At 43.1% G+C, this 18,332-nt stretch overlaps 1 protein-coding gene across 2 annotated transcripts in view; it reads left to right on the top strand.

The window, feature by feature from the left end:
- Positions 1-5,250: 5,250 nt before the first annotated feature.
- INPP5A (inositol polyphosphate-5-phosphatase A) overlaps positions 5,251-18,332 on the top strand; it is a 569,268-nt gene continuing 556,186 nt past the window's right edge. For both annotated transcript variants that reach the window (XM_089669171.1, XM_089669173.1), the window contains exon 1: positions 5,251-5,757. In XM_089669171.1, coding sequence (XP_089525297.1) covers positions 5,683-5,757 — 75 coding nt within the window. In that variant the 5' untranslated portion in view covers positions 5,251-5,682. The remainder of the gene's footprint in view (positions 5,758-18,332) is intronic.

Below are 18,332 nucleotides of genomic sequence, written 5' to 3'. Positions count from 1 at the left end.
TTGTCCACCTCTGGGCTGGTGAATCTGGAGGGAGAATTTTCACACAGATCGCCAGTGAAGGGTTGACATCGCTCCTTCATGCACCGGCCATTTTTTATAGATTATCTGTGTGCTGAGATGATCAGCGGAGAACATGTCACCACTGATCATCTCTGTTTCCTGAACCACTAATGATCTGAGATCAGCAACGATCCTTAGGATCGTCTCTGATCTCTGTTTCATAAAAGGACACCTAAGTGTCATTTCTGTCTGCTGCTGCATTCCCCTGCTATCAGCAGGATTCACTTCTGACACGTTTTCCTGACACCAAAAGAAAAATGGTGACAGGGGAGGGACCTCCAGCAGATTGACAGCCTCAGCTCTGTTCCTGTGAGCTGTGTGTGGGGGAGTGTACCTCTTCCCTCCAATCAGCTCTCAGAGCTCTCCTCACTGATGTAACTTCAGCTCTCCACCCCCTGCTTTTCAGAGCTGAGGGATCTTGTGTAAATTCTGCACTTTGAACAGTATCCCATAGTTTGTAGCCACTATCATTAACTTTCATGCAAACCAATTATTATACACATAATGGGATATTTTTTTCCAAAGACATGTAGCAGAATATATTTTGGCCTAAATTTATGAAGAAATTAGATTTTTAACATTTTTTATTTGATATGGTTTATAGCAGAATAAAAAATGTTGTTTTTTTTTCAAAATTTTTGGTCTTTTTTTCTTTATATAATAAAAAATAAAAAACCCAGTGGTGATCAAATACCACCAAAAGAAAGCTCTATTTGTGCAAAACAAAATGATAAAAATTCTATTTGTGTACAGTTTTGCATGACTATGCAGTTGCCAGTTTAATTAGCACAGTGCTAAAAAATGGCCTGGTCATGAAGGGGGTGAAATCTTCTGGAGCTGAAGTTTATTATACATGTTTTACTACAAATGGTGCTACAACTTTCATTTTATGATTTTTATTATAAAATAACATTCCTTGATTCTTGAGTTCTCTTTAATTTTTTTTTTATCAGTATGAAAGAAGAGAATCTATAGTCTTGTTAAAAATATAAAAGGTATGTGTCTTCATAAACACCAGGAGGCAGATGCAGTATACAGGCTACTTTATAAACTCAGCTGTCAGGGTCCATTACTGACAAGTGGCCTTTATTAAATGGTCCTGTAAGAGTGTAGAAAGCTGAGGTTCCATTGCTGGATTCTCAGTACAGTGCTATGTAATCACATCTCACAGGCATGCCGCCTATACTGTATCAATATCATTTTGTATCAAAATGTTTTTACTTTATGTATCCAAGTGATTTGTTTACTCACACTGTCAGACTTGTAACTATTGTGATTATTTATTAGGGTCATTTCACACCTCTGCACTTAACCTGTTGGCGCACAGTATGCAAATATGCTGCACTCCGCGGCTGGGTTTTGACGCTGAGCGGTCGCATATTCGCATGCTCACTGCACACTCCCGGCACATTTACCAGCGCCTCACAGAAAGGTCCCAATCATTACTTGCGATTGGGATCTTTCCCATCATGTGACCACTGTGACAGCCAATCACGGCAGTCACATGACCCTAAACGCCACCTCCTGGCAGTAGAAACCTCTTAAAGGGCCAGGAGGCGCCAGCGCCAAGGGGTTAAAATGTGGTATGTGTTTTGCAGATATGTATATTGTGTTTTTGATGCATTTTCAATTTGTTTTTGGTGTGTTTTCTGGATTCCTGTCTCACAGTATGCACCTGTAAAACTTGGATAAGTGCCTCAAAAAACATACTAAAAATGCTCTGTTGCATTTTGGATGCGTTTTTGGTGCATTTTATGTACAAATCAATTGGAGGTGCGTTTTTGGTGCACTTTTGACAAGCGCACCAAAGATGCAGCAATGTGAACGGTTACATAGGGTTTAAAGGGGAATCATTTTCATGCACTTTTGTCGCACTGGAATGGTGAATTTTAGCACAGCAGTATGAAAGGGCTCTTACATCAGTGAATGTAATTCAGTGATAGCTGACAGACTAATTCAGTTATAAAGTTTCCGGTCAAATGTTGTCAACCTTTTTCCAGTCATGTCATCCTTTAAAAGTATATAAATCTCCAGGCACCCCAGGTGAATTGGCTATTCTGGAAAGATTGGCCTTCATTTAGTAGTTAATGTTAATGTATATCTTCAGATTTTTATATTCAAAGGAAAACTGACCCAAAATAGTAAAAAAAGTTTTACATATTTTTTTATTTTTCTATGCCATTACCATGACTCTCCACCAAACCCCCCCCCCCCCCCCCCCCAAAAAAAAGAACACAAATTCATCTACTCCTGACATTCATGAGAATACATGTGTGCATTAACAATGCAAGCAGTGCCCTGATTATCAGTGTAGCCCCATCAGTGCAGCGTATCAGTGCCACCTATTAGTGCCACCTCATCAGAGCAGCCTCTTCAGTGCCTCCTCATCAGTGTCCATCACTGCTGCCTCACCAGTGTCCATCAGTGCAGCCTCACCCGTGCCCAGCCATCAGTGCAGCCTCACCAGTGTCCATCAGTGCAACCTCATCAGTGCCCATCAATGAAACCTCACCAGTGCCCATCAGTGCAACCTCATCAGTGCCCATCAATGAAGCCTCATTGTTGCCCATCAGTGCAGGCTCATCAGTGCCCATCAGTGCAGCCTCATCCACATCCATAAGTGAAGAAGAAAAATCACTTATTTGCAAAATTTTAGAACAGAAACTTTCTGTCTCTTTCCATTTGTTTGGCAAAGATTTAAAAACCCAGTGGTGAATAAATACCACCAAAAGAAAGCTCTGTCTGTTTAAAGAAAATGATAAAAATGTCATATGGGTGCAGATTTGCATGACCTCGCAATCATCATTCAAAGTGTGACAGCGCTGAAAATGGAAGATGCTGGTAAAATAATGATAAAGCAAGGTGGAGAGCAACCATGTGGTTTTGGGGGTTGGGGGGGTTATGGTTAAAAGTGGGTGTGGTCATTAGAAACCCATCCAATGAACTTAATCTTGCAAATCTAGTAATCTTAAAGCTTAAATGGTTTGTCTCACCTCTGTAACTGATAAATCCTGTTGTTACTGGCCAGATCACCAGGTGAAAACAGAGGGAAAAAAAAGCCCCCCTCCACCAAAAATAGGAAGCCACTATGTCTAATGAATGGTAAGTTGCAATATATTAAATTTTTGCTATTGGGGGCACTTGGCTGGGGGGAGAAGCCAGGACCGCTGGTGGGGAACTCCAGAAGAGGAGGCTTGGGGCTGCTGTATGCAAAACCTCTGCACAGACCACGTAAGTATGACATGTTTGTTATTTTGGTAAAAAAAAAAAAAGTACCTGTGAAAACACTTTAGGCTCCATTCACACTTGTGCAACTTGTCATGCGATTTTGAGGTTGCACCCCATGTTTCCAATGAGTAGCATTCAAATCTTTGTGACTTCAAGTCCCATTGACTTGAAAGTAGTCCCTGCACTACTTTGGTCCGACTTTCCCATGACTTGAGGGCCATAGACTTCAATGAAAATCCTCCCAAGTCATATGAAAGTTACACCTGAACATTATGTATGCGACATGTGTATGACTTTGTAGAGCGCAAACAATCATCCTTGGTCAAAGCCAAAATTTGCATTAAAGTTGCACTCATCCAAAGTCCCATCAAGTCGCACTGTAAAGTCACAATGAAAATTGCTCGATTTTGAAGTTGCACAAGTGTAAATGGAGTCTTAATACTGTTTCATAGTAGTAGTGAACATAAAATGCTATAGGCACTTTCTAATACAAGTATAACAATGCGGGTACCACAGCTGCCTTTGCTTTGTATCAGAAACAATCTTCCTTAATTTTTTTTTATGAGTTCAAAAGTTCTGTCATATGACCATGCATTGATGGTTCCTGGAGGGTGGGGTTAGAGGATACTGTGCAGACACATAGTGTGCCTGTGTTCCATAGTCTGTTCAGCCTGAGGCAAGATGCTTGAGCAGGGATAGTTTAAGAGGCAGGCTGTGATTGGGGGGGTGAGCTCTGAGGAAGAAGGCTTGTCCTTCGAAACGCGTCAGCTGTTCTGAGTGGCTTCCTCCATGATGGGATTCGCATTTGCATCTTGCCTTTAAAGTCCCTTTGAGGACTTACATGCCTGTTTTTATTCGCTGTTTGTGAGTACCATTCTTTTATTCAATAAATTTTGGTTACTGAGGTAATGCGCAAGGTTGGTGCGCTTCTTTTTGTTGTTCTTCCTCACAGTTGTGATTGGGGGGGTGCCAGAGGCGGGATGTGATTAGTTGGGGGCATGGTAGCTAAACAAACAACCCAATATAGGCATGCTGTGTGTCTGCACACTGTCCTGTACCTCTGAATGGCCAGGAAAAGGATGTAAACTGACCACGCAAGCAGAGATGGGTTTCTGTACTTTGTGTGGTCAGTTTGAAACAAGGGAGAAAAGTGTCTGGCAGGATCAGACAAGGACCTGTAGGAGACATATGGCGCCACTCCACATGGCGCCACTCCAAGCCACATATGGCGCCACTCCAAGCAGGATGCACAGGAAAGTAATCACCCCGCCGACAGAGGAAAATGGGAGAAGCATCTACTACTGTTCCAGAAACTGTGTGAGATAAATGGATGGATGCCTCTCAGATCAACTCCGGGAGTTCAGTGTAGGTGAGATGGCCTCAGCTGCCACAATGGCCATACCCTCTGATGCGTTTCATCCCACCCACCGGGGGGCTTCATCACAAAGGCCATCTCACCTACACTGAAGTCCTGGGATCGGTAGGAGCGCCATCCATCCATTGATCTCACACAGTTTCTGGCAGGATCAGATACTTCAAGAATAAAATACACAGATGTGAACACACCAGGCCAATAGAATTGCAGGTTTTGTATTAATGAGTTTTCCGGCACTGATAATAGACACTATGAAGGGAATTTACTAAAGTTGGAGCAGATAGAATCTGGAGCAGCTGGGCAAGGCAACCAATCAGCTTCCAGCTTTCATTTTCAACGTGTAAAGGGTAACTCCACCTCAAAAAATATACATGCACCTATAAGTGCAGAAACAATTCAACAAAAGTGAAGGACATCCCCTGGAAATCAGTGACAGTTACAGTCACTTCCATTAATATTCTTCTTCCTTCATCTATTAAACTTTATTCTTCCACAACCCTGCCAGCCCCCTCCTCTTGTATTCTCCGGAGGGTGTTCCCCTTTAAGAGGGCGGAGTTGTGTTTGTGTGGTGACGTTGTGGAGGTGGCTCCTCCCCCCCTTGCCCCTGTCCCCGGGTCAGTCCCCGCGGCTGTGTAGAGGAGCAGTGTAGGGTGTAGAGGGAGCTCCGCCAGTGCTGGGATCCTCTCCGCCCCGGAGCCGCTCTTCCCTGAACCCCAACACAGCCCGAGGAGGCCGCCGCCGCCAGCAGCAGCCCTCCTCCTCCCCCCGCCCTCCGCTCCTCGTTCTACCGGAGACACAAACTTGCCGAGCTCGGGGAGCCTCCAGCAGGCAGCGGGAACTTTCCCAGGGCTGGCCCGGCATGGCTCCATGTGTGCCGGGCGCTGGAGGAGCTTATTAGGGGGGATGAGGATCCGTGTGGAGAGACGCCGATCCTGAGCGCTGAGCATCGCCGGAGCCCCTGCCTGGTCAGCGGAGACATTGTGTACACCGGCCGGCCATCACCGCACACCGGGAGCAGCATGGCGGGGAAGGCGGCCACTCTGGGCACCGGGATCCTGCTGGTCACAGCCAACGTGGGGACCCTCTTCGATGATGTGAGTACCGGGAGAGGGGGAGAACCCTGAGTGCGCCGGACACTTCACTCCGCTGTCATTTGTTACATTGTATCCGATCATCGCTTCCTGTCCTCACTCTGCCATCTCTGTGTGTACATACAGTGCGATCTACTGTAGAATGATTCCTGACCTCACTGTGCGATCTCTGTGTGTACATACAGTGCGATCTACTATAGAATGATACCTGACCTCACTCTGACATCTCCTATGTGTACATACAGTGTGATCTCCTACTATAGAATACTTGTCCTCTGCCATCTCCTGTGTGTACATACAGTGCGATCTACTATAGATTGATACCTGACCTCACTGTGCGATCTCCTGTGTGTACATACAGTGCGATCTACTATAGAATGATACCTGACCTCACTGTGCGATCTCCTGTGTGTACATACAGTGCGATCTACTATAGAATGATTCCTGACCTCACTGTGCGATCTCTGTGTGTACATACAGTGCGATCTCCTATAGAATGATACCTGACCTCACTCTGCCATCTCCTATGTGTACATACAGTGTGATCTCCTACTATAGAATACTTGTCCTCTGCCATCTCCTGTGTGTACATACAATGCGATCTCCTATAGAATGATACCTGCCCTCTCTCTGACATCTCCTGTGTGTACATACAGTGCGATCTCCTACTATAGAATGATACCTGTCCTCAATCTGCCATCTCCTGTGTGTACATACAGTGTGATCTCCTACTATAGAATACCTGTCCTCAATCTGCCATCTCCTATGTGTACATACAGTGCGATCTCTTATAGAATGATACCTGCCCTCTCTCTGACATCTCCTATGTGTACATACAGTGCGATCTCCTACTATAGAATACTTGTCCTCTGCCATCTCCTGTGTGTACACAGTGCGATCTACTATAGAATGATACCTGTCCTCACTCTGCCATCTCCTGTGTGTACATACAGTGTGATCTCCTATAGAATGATACCTAACCTCACTCTGCCATCTCCTATGTGTGTACATACAGTGCAGTCTCATCCTATAGAGTCATACCTGACATCACTGATCTTTTGTATAGAATTATCTAACCTCACTGTGTGATCTCCTATAGAATTCTCTCTCCTGGCAGTCTGATCTATTATGCATACAGTGTGATCTCCTACTATAAAGGGATACCTGTCTTCACTCTGCGACCTTCTATGTATACAGTGTGATCTCCTATCCTCACTGATCTATATAGAATGATTTGTCTTCACTCTGATCTCCTATAGAATGATCTGTCCTCACTGTGTGATCTCTTGCTATAGATACAGTGTCATCTCCTATAGAGGGATACCTGACCTCGCTGTGTGATCTACTATAGACACAGTCTGATCTCCTATGTATACATACATTGCAATCTCCTATCGCGCGATAGCTGATCTCCTATATAGAGTGATCTGTCCTCGCTCTGATCATCCTATAGGATGATCTGTCCTCGCTCTGATCATCCTATAGGATGATCTGTCCTCGCTCTGATCATCCTATAGGATGATCTGTCCTCGCTCTGATCATCCTATAGGATGATCTGTCCTCGCTCTGATCATCCTATAGGATGATCTGTCCTCGCTCTGATCATCCTATAGGATGATCTGTCCTCGCTCTGATCATCCTATAGGATGATCTGTCCTCGCTCTGATCATCCTATAGGATGATCTGTCCTCGCTCTGATCATCCTATAGGATGATCTGTCCTCGCTCTGATCATCCTATAGGATGATCTGTCCTCGCTCTGATCATCCTATAGGATGATCTGTCCTCGCTCTGATCATCCTATAGGATGATCTGTCCTCGCTCTGATCATCCTATAGGATGATCTGTCCTCGCTCTGATCATCCTATAGGATGATCTGTCCTCGCTCTGATCATCCTATAGGATGATCTGTCCAGGCAGTTTGATCTACTATACATACAGTGTCATCTCCTAAAGAATGAGTTGTCTTCATTGCGTGATCTCTTGCTATGGATACTGTGTCATCTCCTATAGAGTGATACCTGATCTTGCTGTGTGATCTACTATAGATACAGTCTGATCTTCTACTATAGACTGATCTGTCCTCACTGTGTGATCTCCTACTATAAATACAGTACGGTCTCTTATGTATACATACAGTGTGATCTCCTACTATAGAGTGATACCTGACCTCACTGATCTCCTGTATAGAATGATCTGTTCTGCAGTCTGATCTACTATAGATACACTGCGATCTCCTATAGAATGATACCCGACCTCACTGTGTGTTCTCCTACTATAGAATGATCTGTCCTCACTGTGTGATCTCCTACTATAGAATGATCTGTCCTCACTGTGTGATCTCCTACTATAGAATGATCTGTCCTCACTGTGTGATCTCCTACTATAGAATGATCTGTCCTCACTGTGTGATCTCCTACTATAGAATGATCTGTCCTCACTGTGTGATCTCCTACTATAGAATGATCTGTCCTCACTGCGTGATCACCTATGTATAGGTCCAGTGCAATCTGTTCTAGAATGATACCTGTCCTCACTTGATATCCTACATAGAATGATCTGTCCTCACTGTCTGATCCCCTACTATAGATACAGTGTGTTCTCCTATAGAATGATACTGACCTTGCTGTGTGATCTCCTACTATAGCAGCCTTTCTCAACCTTTTTAACACAGAGGAACTCTTGAAATAACTTTTCAGGCTCAGGGAACCCCTACTAAAAATGACTATATCTACAACTAATGATACATTAATGTTATATTCAGTGGGAAGAATGCTCCTTACACTTGAGGTCATTGTGAAGAATTACCCTTACAAAAAGCTAAGAAGATCAATGGTGTTAGTGGGAACTTTTCTGAGAGGTAGAAATTGCTCAAGGAACCCCGGTTGAGAAACCCTGTACTATATACTGATCTGCCCTGGCAATCTCCTACTATACATGCAGTGTAATCTCCTATAGAATGATAAATGACTTCACTTTGTGATCTCCTATAGATACAATGCGATCTTCTATAGAATGATACCTGACCTCACTGCGTGATCTCCTATAGATACAATGCGATCATTCTATAGAATGATACCTGACCTCACTGCGTGATCTCCTTTTATAGATAATGTAAAGTGTGATCTACTACAGAATGGCATCTGACCTCATAGTGTGATCCTCTATAGAATGATCTGTCCTGACAGTGTGATCTTCTTCTATAGATAGATATAATGTGATCTTCTATAGAGACTGATATCCTGACAGTGCCTGTAGATACAATGTGATATTCTATAGAACAATATCTCTCTTCACATTGTGTTCTCTTATTATAGATACATTATGATCTTCTATAGATACAGCGTGATCTCCTATATATAACTATCTGTCCTCAGTGTGATATCCTATTGAGTAGCATCTGAACCCACAATGTGATCTCATCGAATGATACCTGACCTGACAATGTGATCCCCTAGTATGGATACAGTGTGATCTTGTAAAGATACAGCATGATCTCCTATAGAATAACGTCTGACCTCTCAGTGTGATCTCCTCCTACAGAATGACTTCTGACCTCTCGGCGCGATCTCGTACAGAGTGACTTCTGACCTCTCGGCGCGATCACCTATAATTACAGCGTAATCTTCCTATAGAATGGCATCTGACCTCTGTGTGATCTGTAGAATGATCTGCCCTGATAGTGTGATCTTCTGTAGAATACCTAAACTTGCAGTGTGATCTCCTAGTATAGAATGACATCTGGCTTCACAGTGGGGTTTATTTACTAATGGTGGAGAGTACAAAATCAGGCTCACTTCTGCATAGAAACCAATCAGCTTCCAGGTATTATTGCCAAAGCTTAATTGAACAAGCTGAGGTTAGAAGCTTATAGACAAAAGGTGCAGCGCTAATACTAGTGGTTAAAATAGAATGTTATACACTACCATACAATATTGCAGTGTACTAAAATAATGAGAATAACCAAAAATGAAATGTCCAACATATTAAAATAGCAAATATGTGAATATAATTCACAATAATGTCACAAAACAACTCTCATGTGCCAATAATGACCAGAATTGTCCAACGTGTGATGTGAACCAGTAGTGACCAGTAATAACGGTGACTTCTGTGATGCTCCTCCACCGCTATGTACTCACCAGAAGTAAATAGCAAGCCAGCATTAAATAGAAATGACTCCTAGGAACGTATCCATCCACTTCCTACCACCAGTCACTGATCCATCCAAGATGAAGTAGCACCTAAGGCAAGAGTACACAGTGTTAAAAGGTCTCTTCCTCTGTGCTGAAAGGGTTGATGCAGCAGTTGTCTGATACTGCCAGCACTGGATTGCAGTATATTCTGGTGTGGTGAGACCCTCCAAGGTCTTCTTATTTCACTCTAGGAAGACTTCTCACAGCAATATTCTCAATCTACCAAAGATCTCCAAAGCTGATTGGTTTCTATGCAGAAGTGACCCTGACTTTGGATTCTCCAGCTTTAGTAAATAAACCCCAGTGTGATCTTTAATAGATACAATGTAATCTCCTATAAAATGATCTATCCTGACAGTGTGATCTCCTATATATAATGATCCATCCTGACAATTTGATCTTTTATAGATGCAGTATGATCTTCTGTATAGAATGATCTGTCCTCTTGGTGTGATTGCCTATAGAATGACTTTTCATCAGTGTAATCTCCTATATATAATGATCCATCCTGACAGTGTGATCTTCTGTAGATGCAGCATGATCTCCTGTATAGAATGATCTGTCCTCATGGTGTGATTGCCTGTAGAATGACTTTTTATCAGTGTGGTCTCCTATAAAATATCGGACCACACAATGTGATCTCCTATAGAATGACATCTGACCTCACAGTGCGAGCTACTATAGAATGAGCAGTCTGAACAGTGGGATCTCCTATAGATACCGTGTTGTTATAGAATGAGATCTGTTCTCACAGTGCGATCTCCAATAGAATGGCATCTGTATGCCCATCACCTGATGAACACATCACTTCTATCCTCTACTTGGGGGATCTGATGGGTGTATATTTTTTTTGCAAGCTGACCATACACCCTGCAATCTGATTTTAGAACAGGGGAAATCCTAGACCCCCACACCTGCTTAGATATTCTGCTGAATGGCCTGGGGTGTTCTGGTGGGTGGCCTTGGTGTTCTGTAATACTTAGAATTGAGAAAGCTGAACTTTGTTTAAAAATTGCTGGGAGATGAACGTTTTTTGGCAGAAGAGACTATAAAGAATGTCTCCTGCTCCTAGCAAATATTTTTGTAGATTACATCTCTACTGTATATGTGCTATGCACACATCTGGTCCATCCCCTAGTATGTAAGATGCTGAGAATGTTAGGTGCTGGGAGATGGAGCTCCTGTGTACGCTCAGTGTCCTGTTGAGTTCTCGGAATGTCTCTGAGATATGGAGAATATCGCCTTTTATGTTGGCCATACATTGAAACTTCTGATCAAATGATTCTTCACAGAATTGGACTGAATGGTCAAATGGGGGGAATTCAAAACTGCAGCAGCTGCGTATTCAGTTAAGCTTTGAAAATAAAAGCTAGATGCTGATTGGTTGGTAGTCATGCACAGCTGCTCCAGTTTTGAAAATTCCCCTCATTGTGTGTATGATACAGTTGTTAAACATTGTATAATTTATCTACTTTGCTTCTACTAGATGGTTTTGTTAGATCTAATGGTGACCATTCACTCAAGACTACGATCATATGACTCTGCAAAGAATCAGACAATTCGATCTCATGTTTTGTTACCAACCTATCCAGGTGTAAACAAAGATCATATCAAATTTCTGATCTGTAGGTGGGGGGGTATAATTATAATAAATATCAATGGTCTATCAAATGATTGAAAAGCTAGATTTTCAATCGGTGGGGATATTTTACATCTACAAATTTTGATCGATTTCAAGTGAAAATACGATGAGAACTGTCAACAAACTGGGTTGTCTATGGTGTATCACTAGGTTGATTTCTTTAATCTGTACAAGTATAGCCACCATCAAAGGGATTGTTTTCAAGATTATACAGTCAGATTTGAATGTGTTATCAGTTTTAGATCTACTAACTATGTAGAACAAGGAATGAAAAGAATACTTTAGGTGTGTTGTCATATTACATGGTTTTGGTAAAAATGAGGCGATTGTGTACTGATCGTAAAGGCTAGCTTTGAGGTTTTTGCGACCTAAACTGATATTTCACTACTCGAATGCCCAAAGGCTTCTCCATTTTTAGGAGAGGTTCTACAGTTCTGAAGAGCATCAAGCTACATCAGAAACTCATTCTGCCTGCTGCATTTTTTAATAATTTAAAATAGTTAAACTCTAAGAAGGTGAAAGAGTCCCCTTCATGGGTCAAATAGATTGGTAAATGTAGGCTGACCATACACTCTTAGATTTCTCTTGTTCAGTCCTGTGGGATGAAAATCTGTCAATTGTCCAATGCATGCTAAACACCATGGATAGAGAAATCTTCACTGCCGGCCACTGTATTCTGACAGCTGGCACTCATGGCTATCAGAATACTCGAACAATGCCTGTAGCTGATTGGCTGTAGTCACTGTTCAGCTGACAATTTTCAGATCAATGGAAGTCAGGTTACTAATGTTGACAGGTTCACCTGCGACATGAATTTCGACTGGAAGCTGACCATACATAGAGCAAATTTTGGTTAACATTTGGGCTATGGGTAGCACCAGTTCCCCTGATATTCTTTTGATTTTAATTAAAAATAGGCAGAAAATTGTCAATTGAAAAGCAACTTCAGCCAAACCGATTCAGCCACTTTTTGGGTATTTCCACAGCCATGGATGCTCAACTGTCAGGGGGGTTAACCAGAAAAATCTAGGAATGTATGACCAGCTTAAGGCTGCTTTCACACTGATCCCTTTTTTCTTCCGCTTTTAGTGTTTTAAAAAAAAAAAAAGAAAGCAGCAGAGGAACGTGTGACTATGTATTTCTTTGGAACTCTTCCCACAGATCTGTTGCTGGTCTGCTGCGGTTTTTAAAATCCTGCTTGCTGCATTTTTTTGGTGTGTTTTTTTTTTTTACCATAAAAAAACACACCTCCCCATTAAAGTCAATGGAAAATGTTGCAAAAACGCACCCGCATTGTGTCTTTGGTGCTGTTTTTGAGTCGCATGTCCTGTATAACAAAGCACTGCAAACTCGGTAAAAACACAGCAAAACACATATGCAGTGTGACTTTGACTTGGGGAAAGGGGAAACTCCTTCATGTTCTGAGTTTTCAACTATTTAAAATTTTTTTAAAATGCTGCACAAATAGCTGCTGTGCAAAGGAAGACATTTAGGGGTTGATTTACTAAAACTGGAAAGTATAAAATCTGGTGCAACTCTGCATAGAAACCAATCGGCTTCCAGTTTTTTGTTTGTTTTTTTTGTGTGTTTTTTTTTTTTTCGTCAAAACGTAATTGAACAAGCTGAAGGTTGAAGCTGATTGGCTATCATGCGCAGCTGCACCATATTTAGCACTCTCCAGTCTTAGTAAATCAACCCCACAGCCTGGTCCTTTGCAGGTAGCCCCCACTTCCTAAAAAGAAAAACTGAGTGTGACAGATTCTACAATCAAATTGTATAGTGTATGGCTAGCTTAAAGCAGAACTCCAGTCAAAGCCTTTATTTTTTTCCTTCAGTGAGTCTGTGCCCGCACTGCATGGATTAAGTGCTCGTTATGTCCAGGGGTTTAGGGAAAAGCTATACTTGCCCCATTCTCCGATCCTCTGGGAAAACAGCGCTCCCCCACGTCCAGCGGTGAACTGTTCCTGTCGTTCTCACGTCTAGAGCCAGTCTATGGGAGTGATGACATTAGGAGCAGCCTATTCACAAGACTGCTAGTGTGCGGGGGGGCAGGAGTGTCAGGGACCGGTCTTGTGGTCGGAGGATCGGCTGATTAGCTAAGAATATCTTTGCTTTCTGAGCCCCTAGACAAGAACTAGCATTGAACCCATGCAGTGTGGGCACAGCCCCACTGCATGGGAAAATAAAAACGCTGCCAGGAATTCTTCTTTAACTCAGCCCTGTAGCATCCAAACAGACAAAAATGACCTAATATAAAATGTTGTGTATCAATCATGAGACTGAATGCAGATGACGCTTTAGAGCCCTGTAGGAAGAGGCTGTGTACTCTCACTGTTGTTAGCTGTCATTCTGTAGAGCCTAGCCCATGCCTAGTGGTGCTGAGAATATTCTATCAGTATAACATGTAAGATGTATGATCTGCAGCTTCTCCATAATAAACACAGCCGGCTCGGTGTTTGTTGTAGTGAGTGAATCTTTGTACACTTTCAGAAGTTGTGCCTGAACTGTACACTCGGGTTTTTGCCTCCCACGTTGCGGAAGAAACATTTTGGTGGTTGAGCTGTGATGTTTCTTTGAATTTGAATCCTGCAGTGTGAGCACATAAACACACAGTGACAGTTACTGGCTGCATGTTCACCTAGGGGGGAAAAAGTGCCTGAGTGAAATTGATTTGACATGTTCTTAAAGGGTTAACCTCCATAGACACACATTTCTTTGTAGATCGCTCTCCCCTTCATCAGAAAGTTATGCGAACACATCCTCCAATGGTCTGATGAAAGGGATGAACAAGGGTACAGTGTGACAGATTGTAGAATCGGATTGGTTCTTGAGTTCTCACCCAGGCTGCTGTTTATTAGAGGAGATCCTGAGGATATTGGTGATTGCAGATCTAAATTTCAGACTGATTTGTCTCCTCCCCACTGTTTTTTTTTTTTTTTTTTCTCTTCCTGGAGGGTTTTCCATTCTTCAGTCTGTCAGTTGGGCTTTGTCACAATTTGAACTGCATTTAAATTCATTGTAGCAACTGTTTTCTGACTAGTGTCACAGGCAGGTGAAAGTCTATTTTTTTTTATTGGGTTATTTATGATACTTGTCATGACTGCTAAAGAAACTTTTTTTTTTAAATATCCCTTTTGACCTGTTATGTGAATCTGGCATTTGTTTTGCTTCCCAGTCAACCTGGCATTATCCTTCTGTCTGCTCACCTGCCTGTCGAATCCAGCGCCGTCCCGCTGCTCACCTGCCTGTCGAATCCAGCGCCGTCCCGCTGCTCACCTGCCTGTCGAATCCAGCGCCGTCCCGCTGCTCACCTGCCCGTCGAATCCAGCGCCGTCCCGCTGCTCACCTGCCCGTCGAATCCAGCGCCGTCCCGCTGCTCACCTGCCCGTCGAATCCAGCGCCGTCCCGCTGCTCACCTGCCCGTCGAATCCAGCGCCGTCCCGCTGCTCACCTGCCCGTCGAATCCAGCGCCGTCCCGCTGCTCACCTGCCCGTCGAATCCAGCGCCGTCCCGCTGCTCACCTGCCCGTCGAATCCAGCGCCGTCCCGCTGCTCACCTGCCCGTCGAATCCAGCGCCGTCCCGCTGCTCACCTGCCCGTCGAATCCAGCGCCGTCCCGCTGCTCACCTGCCCGTCGAATCCAGCGCCGTCCCGCTGCTCACCTGCCCGTCGAATCCAGCGCCGTCCCGCTGCTCACCTGCCCGTCGAATCCAGCGCCGTCCCGCTGCTCACCTGCCCGTCGAATCCAGCGCCGTCCCGCTGCTCACCTGCCTGTCGAATCCAGCGCCGTCCCGCTTGCTGAAGGTGCTGTCACCTTCCCAGCCAATCTAGCGTTCTTCTGTTGCCACGGGCTGGGCCCCCAGTCACCGCATTCCCTTCCTACATAATCGGGAGCCAGCTGTCTTTTCCTGGGTTCATGCATACAGGTCCTGATGATGTGTGGTCAGTCCCATCCTCCTGCTACTGTATCAGCGACAGAATTGGCCACTTCAGTAATACTCATGTTCTGCATTGCAGCTGCTGCTCACCATGCATGGTACAGTCTTGTTTTAGATCTGCCAACAGTCTTGTGTAGACCTTTTAATAGTTTTAGGAACTGTAAAGAGAATATACAATGAGAATGTAATGTGTATGGTCAGCTTTATGTAATCAGCCACATAGGGAGTGCATTGTTTTCAGTGAGTTGGTATAGAAGCAGCAGTAGTAAAGAAACATTTGTTAAACCCCGCAAAGCTGGAAGCAGTGATTATTTTAGATCTAATGAGCAAATATAGCTGCCTCTGTGTACATATACAGAATGATTATATTTAGGGCTCATTCACACAGTCCGGGAGTCGTGTACTGTGAAAAATGAGTGCATCTCTCTACTAGGTCATAACAGTGTTTGCATAGAGCCGCCTCTAAAAAAAAAATAAATAAATAAATGGCAGGCTTTGGCTGTACACTGACACTGGTAACTGAGCATCTGTGCATTTGCTTGCATATAGGGATATATATGTAGCTCTGTCTGTGCTCAGGGGTGAACATCCATCCTTGTATGCCATTAAAAGTTTGGATGCCTGGTTATCAGCATACAGCTGCAGCTTGTCATTGATATGTACAGGAGGCTGTATGAAAACACTTGTCAGTACTTGACAGATATATACTCGCTTTTTTTTTTTTTTTTTTTTCCCCCAGTGTACAGATCTCTGCACCTTTGTAAAATATGCCCATGGGACATGGGGGTGTCTAGCTGCTGTGCGCTTGTTCTGGCATTTTAATGCAACCAATGGGGACAGGTCCTGCTGCCTGTCAAAGGCTATGGCAGGCTGTGGCTGAATGGGATGGGTTGTTGAGTGGGACTTGCATTTAGGGTCCTATGTGTTCAGGAATGAATGCTCGGAACAGATTTCCCGGATTTTTCTCCTGGAATTAGGAGCATAGGTGTAGGTACCACTTGGTTTAGCCTTCAGCTGCAGCCTGCCATTGACTTTGACAGGCTGCAGTGGATCAGGGCTGGATGATTCACTTATCTCAAAGAGGACTAATGCAGGCCATACATGGGTCGAATTGCGACCCATCTAATCGGATATTACGTGCATTTTGTAATGCGATGGTGCCACCATTGATTTTGAAATTCGACCAACCAAGCCTTCAATTTCTCCTCATGTTGCTACAGAAAAGAATTTTCATAGCCAAGAATTTTTCTTTCCTTTCCAGGTCACAGCTTCTCCCATCATTGATTCAAAATTTGTTCGTTTTTCCAAAAAATTTCCAACATGCCCAATCACTCAAATTCGATGGTCACACGGAAATTGGCCATTCCTGTGACCCACTAACGGTGCGAAATTCGAGCGAAAATTCTTAGAAAAGATTTTTGAAAGAAAATTCTTTCTGAATTTGACCCATGCATGACCGGCTTCAGGCTAGGTTAACACTACTGTGGCCCTGCAAGGCATGTGTGCTTGGACATGATAGACTTTCATGCAGAAAAAAAGGTTCCTGCACCATTTTTAAACTGCATCAGCCGGGAAGCCGTATGGTGCTTTTCACGGCTTGATTTCCCAGTGATTCCCGCACCTGCAAGCATACTGCATTTTTAGATGTGGGGGGGTGCCTTTAAGGTTGAATGGCGTGTTTTGATTGCGGGAACAGCTGCCATACCCGCAACCACCTGCAACAGTGTAAACCTAACCTTAGCCCTATTTGTGTAATTAGGTTTTCAAAACATTAATGTATGAGATTATTTACATCAAACCAATTTTATTTCACAGATGCAATATAAAAAGATGTGAGCTTTCCCGTCTAATTCAATTGATAAAATTCAGGTATAGGAGGAACAGTATATGGATAAAATGCCATAAATGGCTAAATGTGGCAAAACTTGGCAAAATTCAAATATTTAGTCCTTGTTCCCAGTAATTATTTACTTCAACTCTGACTATTTTTAAGCTGCTTAAAGTGCAAGACACATGGGGGGAGGCTATTGCTGACCTCCTTCTAGAAGCTTCATTTGCCTGGAATTGACCCTTTGACTTCTTCTGACCCAGAACAAGATCACTAGAGTCTGGTTTTGTCACAACTTCTGATCTCCATACCAGCCTGAAATGGTATCTTGTAGTGTTGAAGCCATGTTTCTGTCATTACAGATCTCCTTTTAAACCTTCTGATGAGATGTTACTGTGCGTGTATGAGGGGTTCTTTGACCATTTTTCTGATTTACCTTTTAACTATTAAATACTGTAAATACTAATATAGTATAAATACTGTATAATAACTACTTGCTATTCCTTGTCCCCCATCTAAGTCTATGTTGGTTACATTCTGTGGTTTAGAAATGTGTCATCTTCACATGACTTTTGTTTGTTGGCTTTTACGCTGTAACCCAACACATTTTTTTCTTTCTGGCTACCTCCATGTTTTTATCAAGCAGATTAATTTATATGTATCAGCCAGAGATATTTAAAACAAATAACAAGGTTGGAAAATGCACAGTGCTTATTTTGAAAAGGTTCAATGATGGGTAGTGTATACTTGATCTTTGGTGTCACTGCCAAGAAGAAGCTGCCTTGTATTACCCCAAATATTTATTTGGTTACATATACTTAATACATATGGTAAAGCCAAAAATACATCTGTGATCTGTAGAGATGGCTTTGACCCTATGCTAATGATTGTACGGTTCAACTCCCAATACTATACCTACAAGGGAAGGTGTGTGTAAAATATATATATGTGTGTCTGTGTCTGTCTGTGTATGTAT

The sequence above is a fragment of the Staurois parvus genome, unplaced genomic scaffold, assembly GCF_062004578.1.
Source record: "Staurois parvus isolate SC_StPar_1 unplaced genomic scaffold, SC_StPar_1.0 ptg000009l, whole genome shotgun sequence".
In the NCBI taxonomy this organism is placed as follows: domain Eukaryota; kingdom Metazoa; phylum Chordata; class Amphibia; order Anura; family Ranidae; genus Staurois; species Staurois parvus.
The sequence above is the reverse complement of the archived record's forward strand: the minus strand, read 5'-3'. Positions and strand labels throughout refer to the sequence as shown.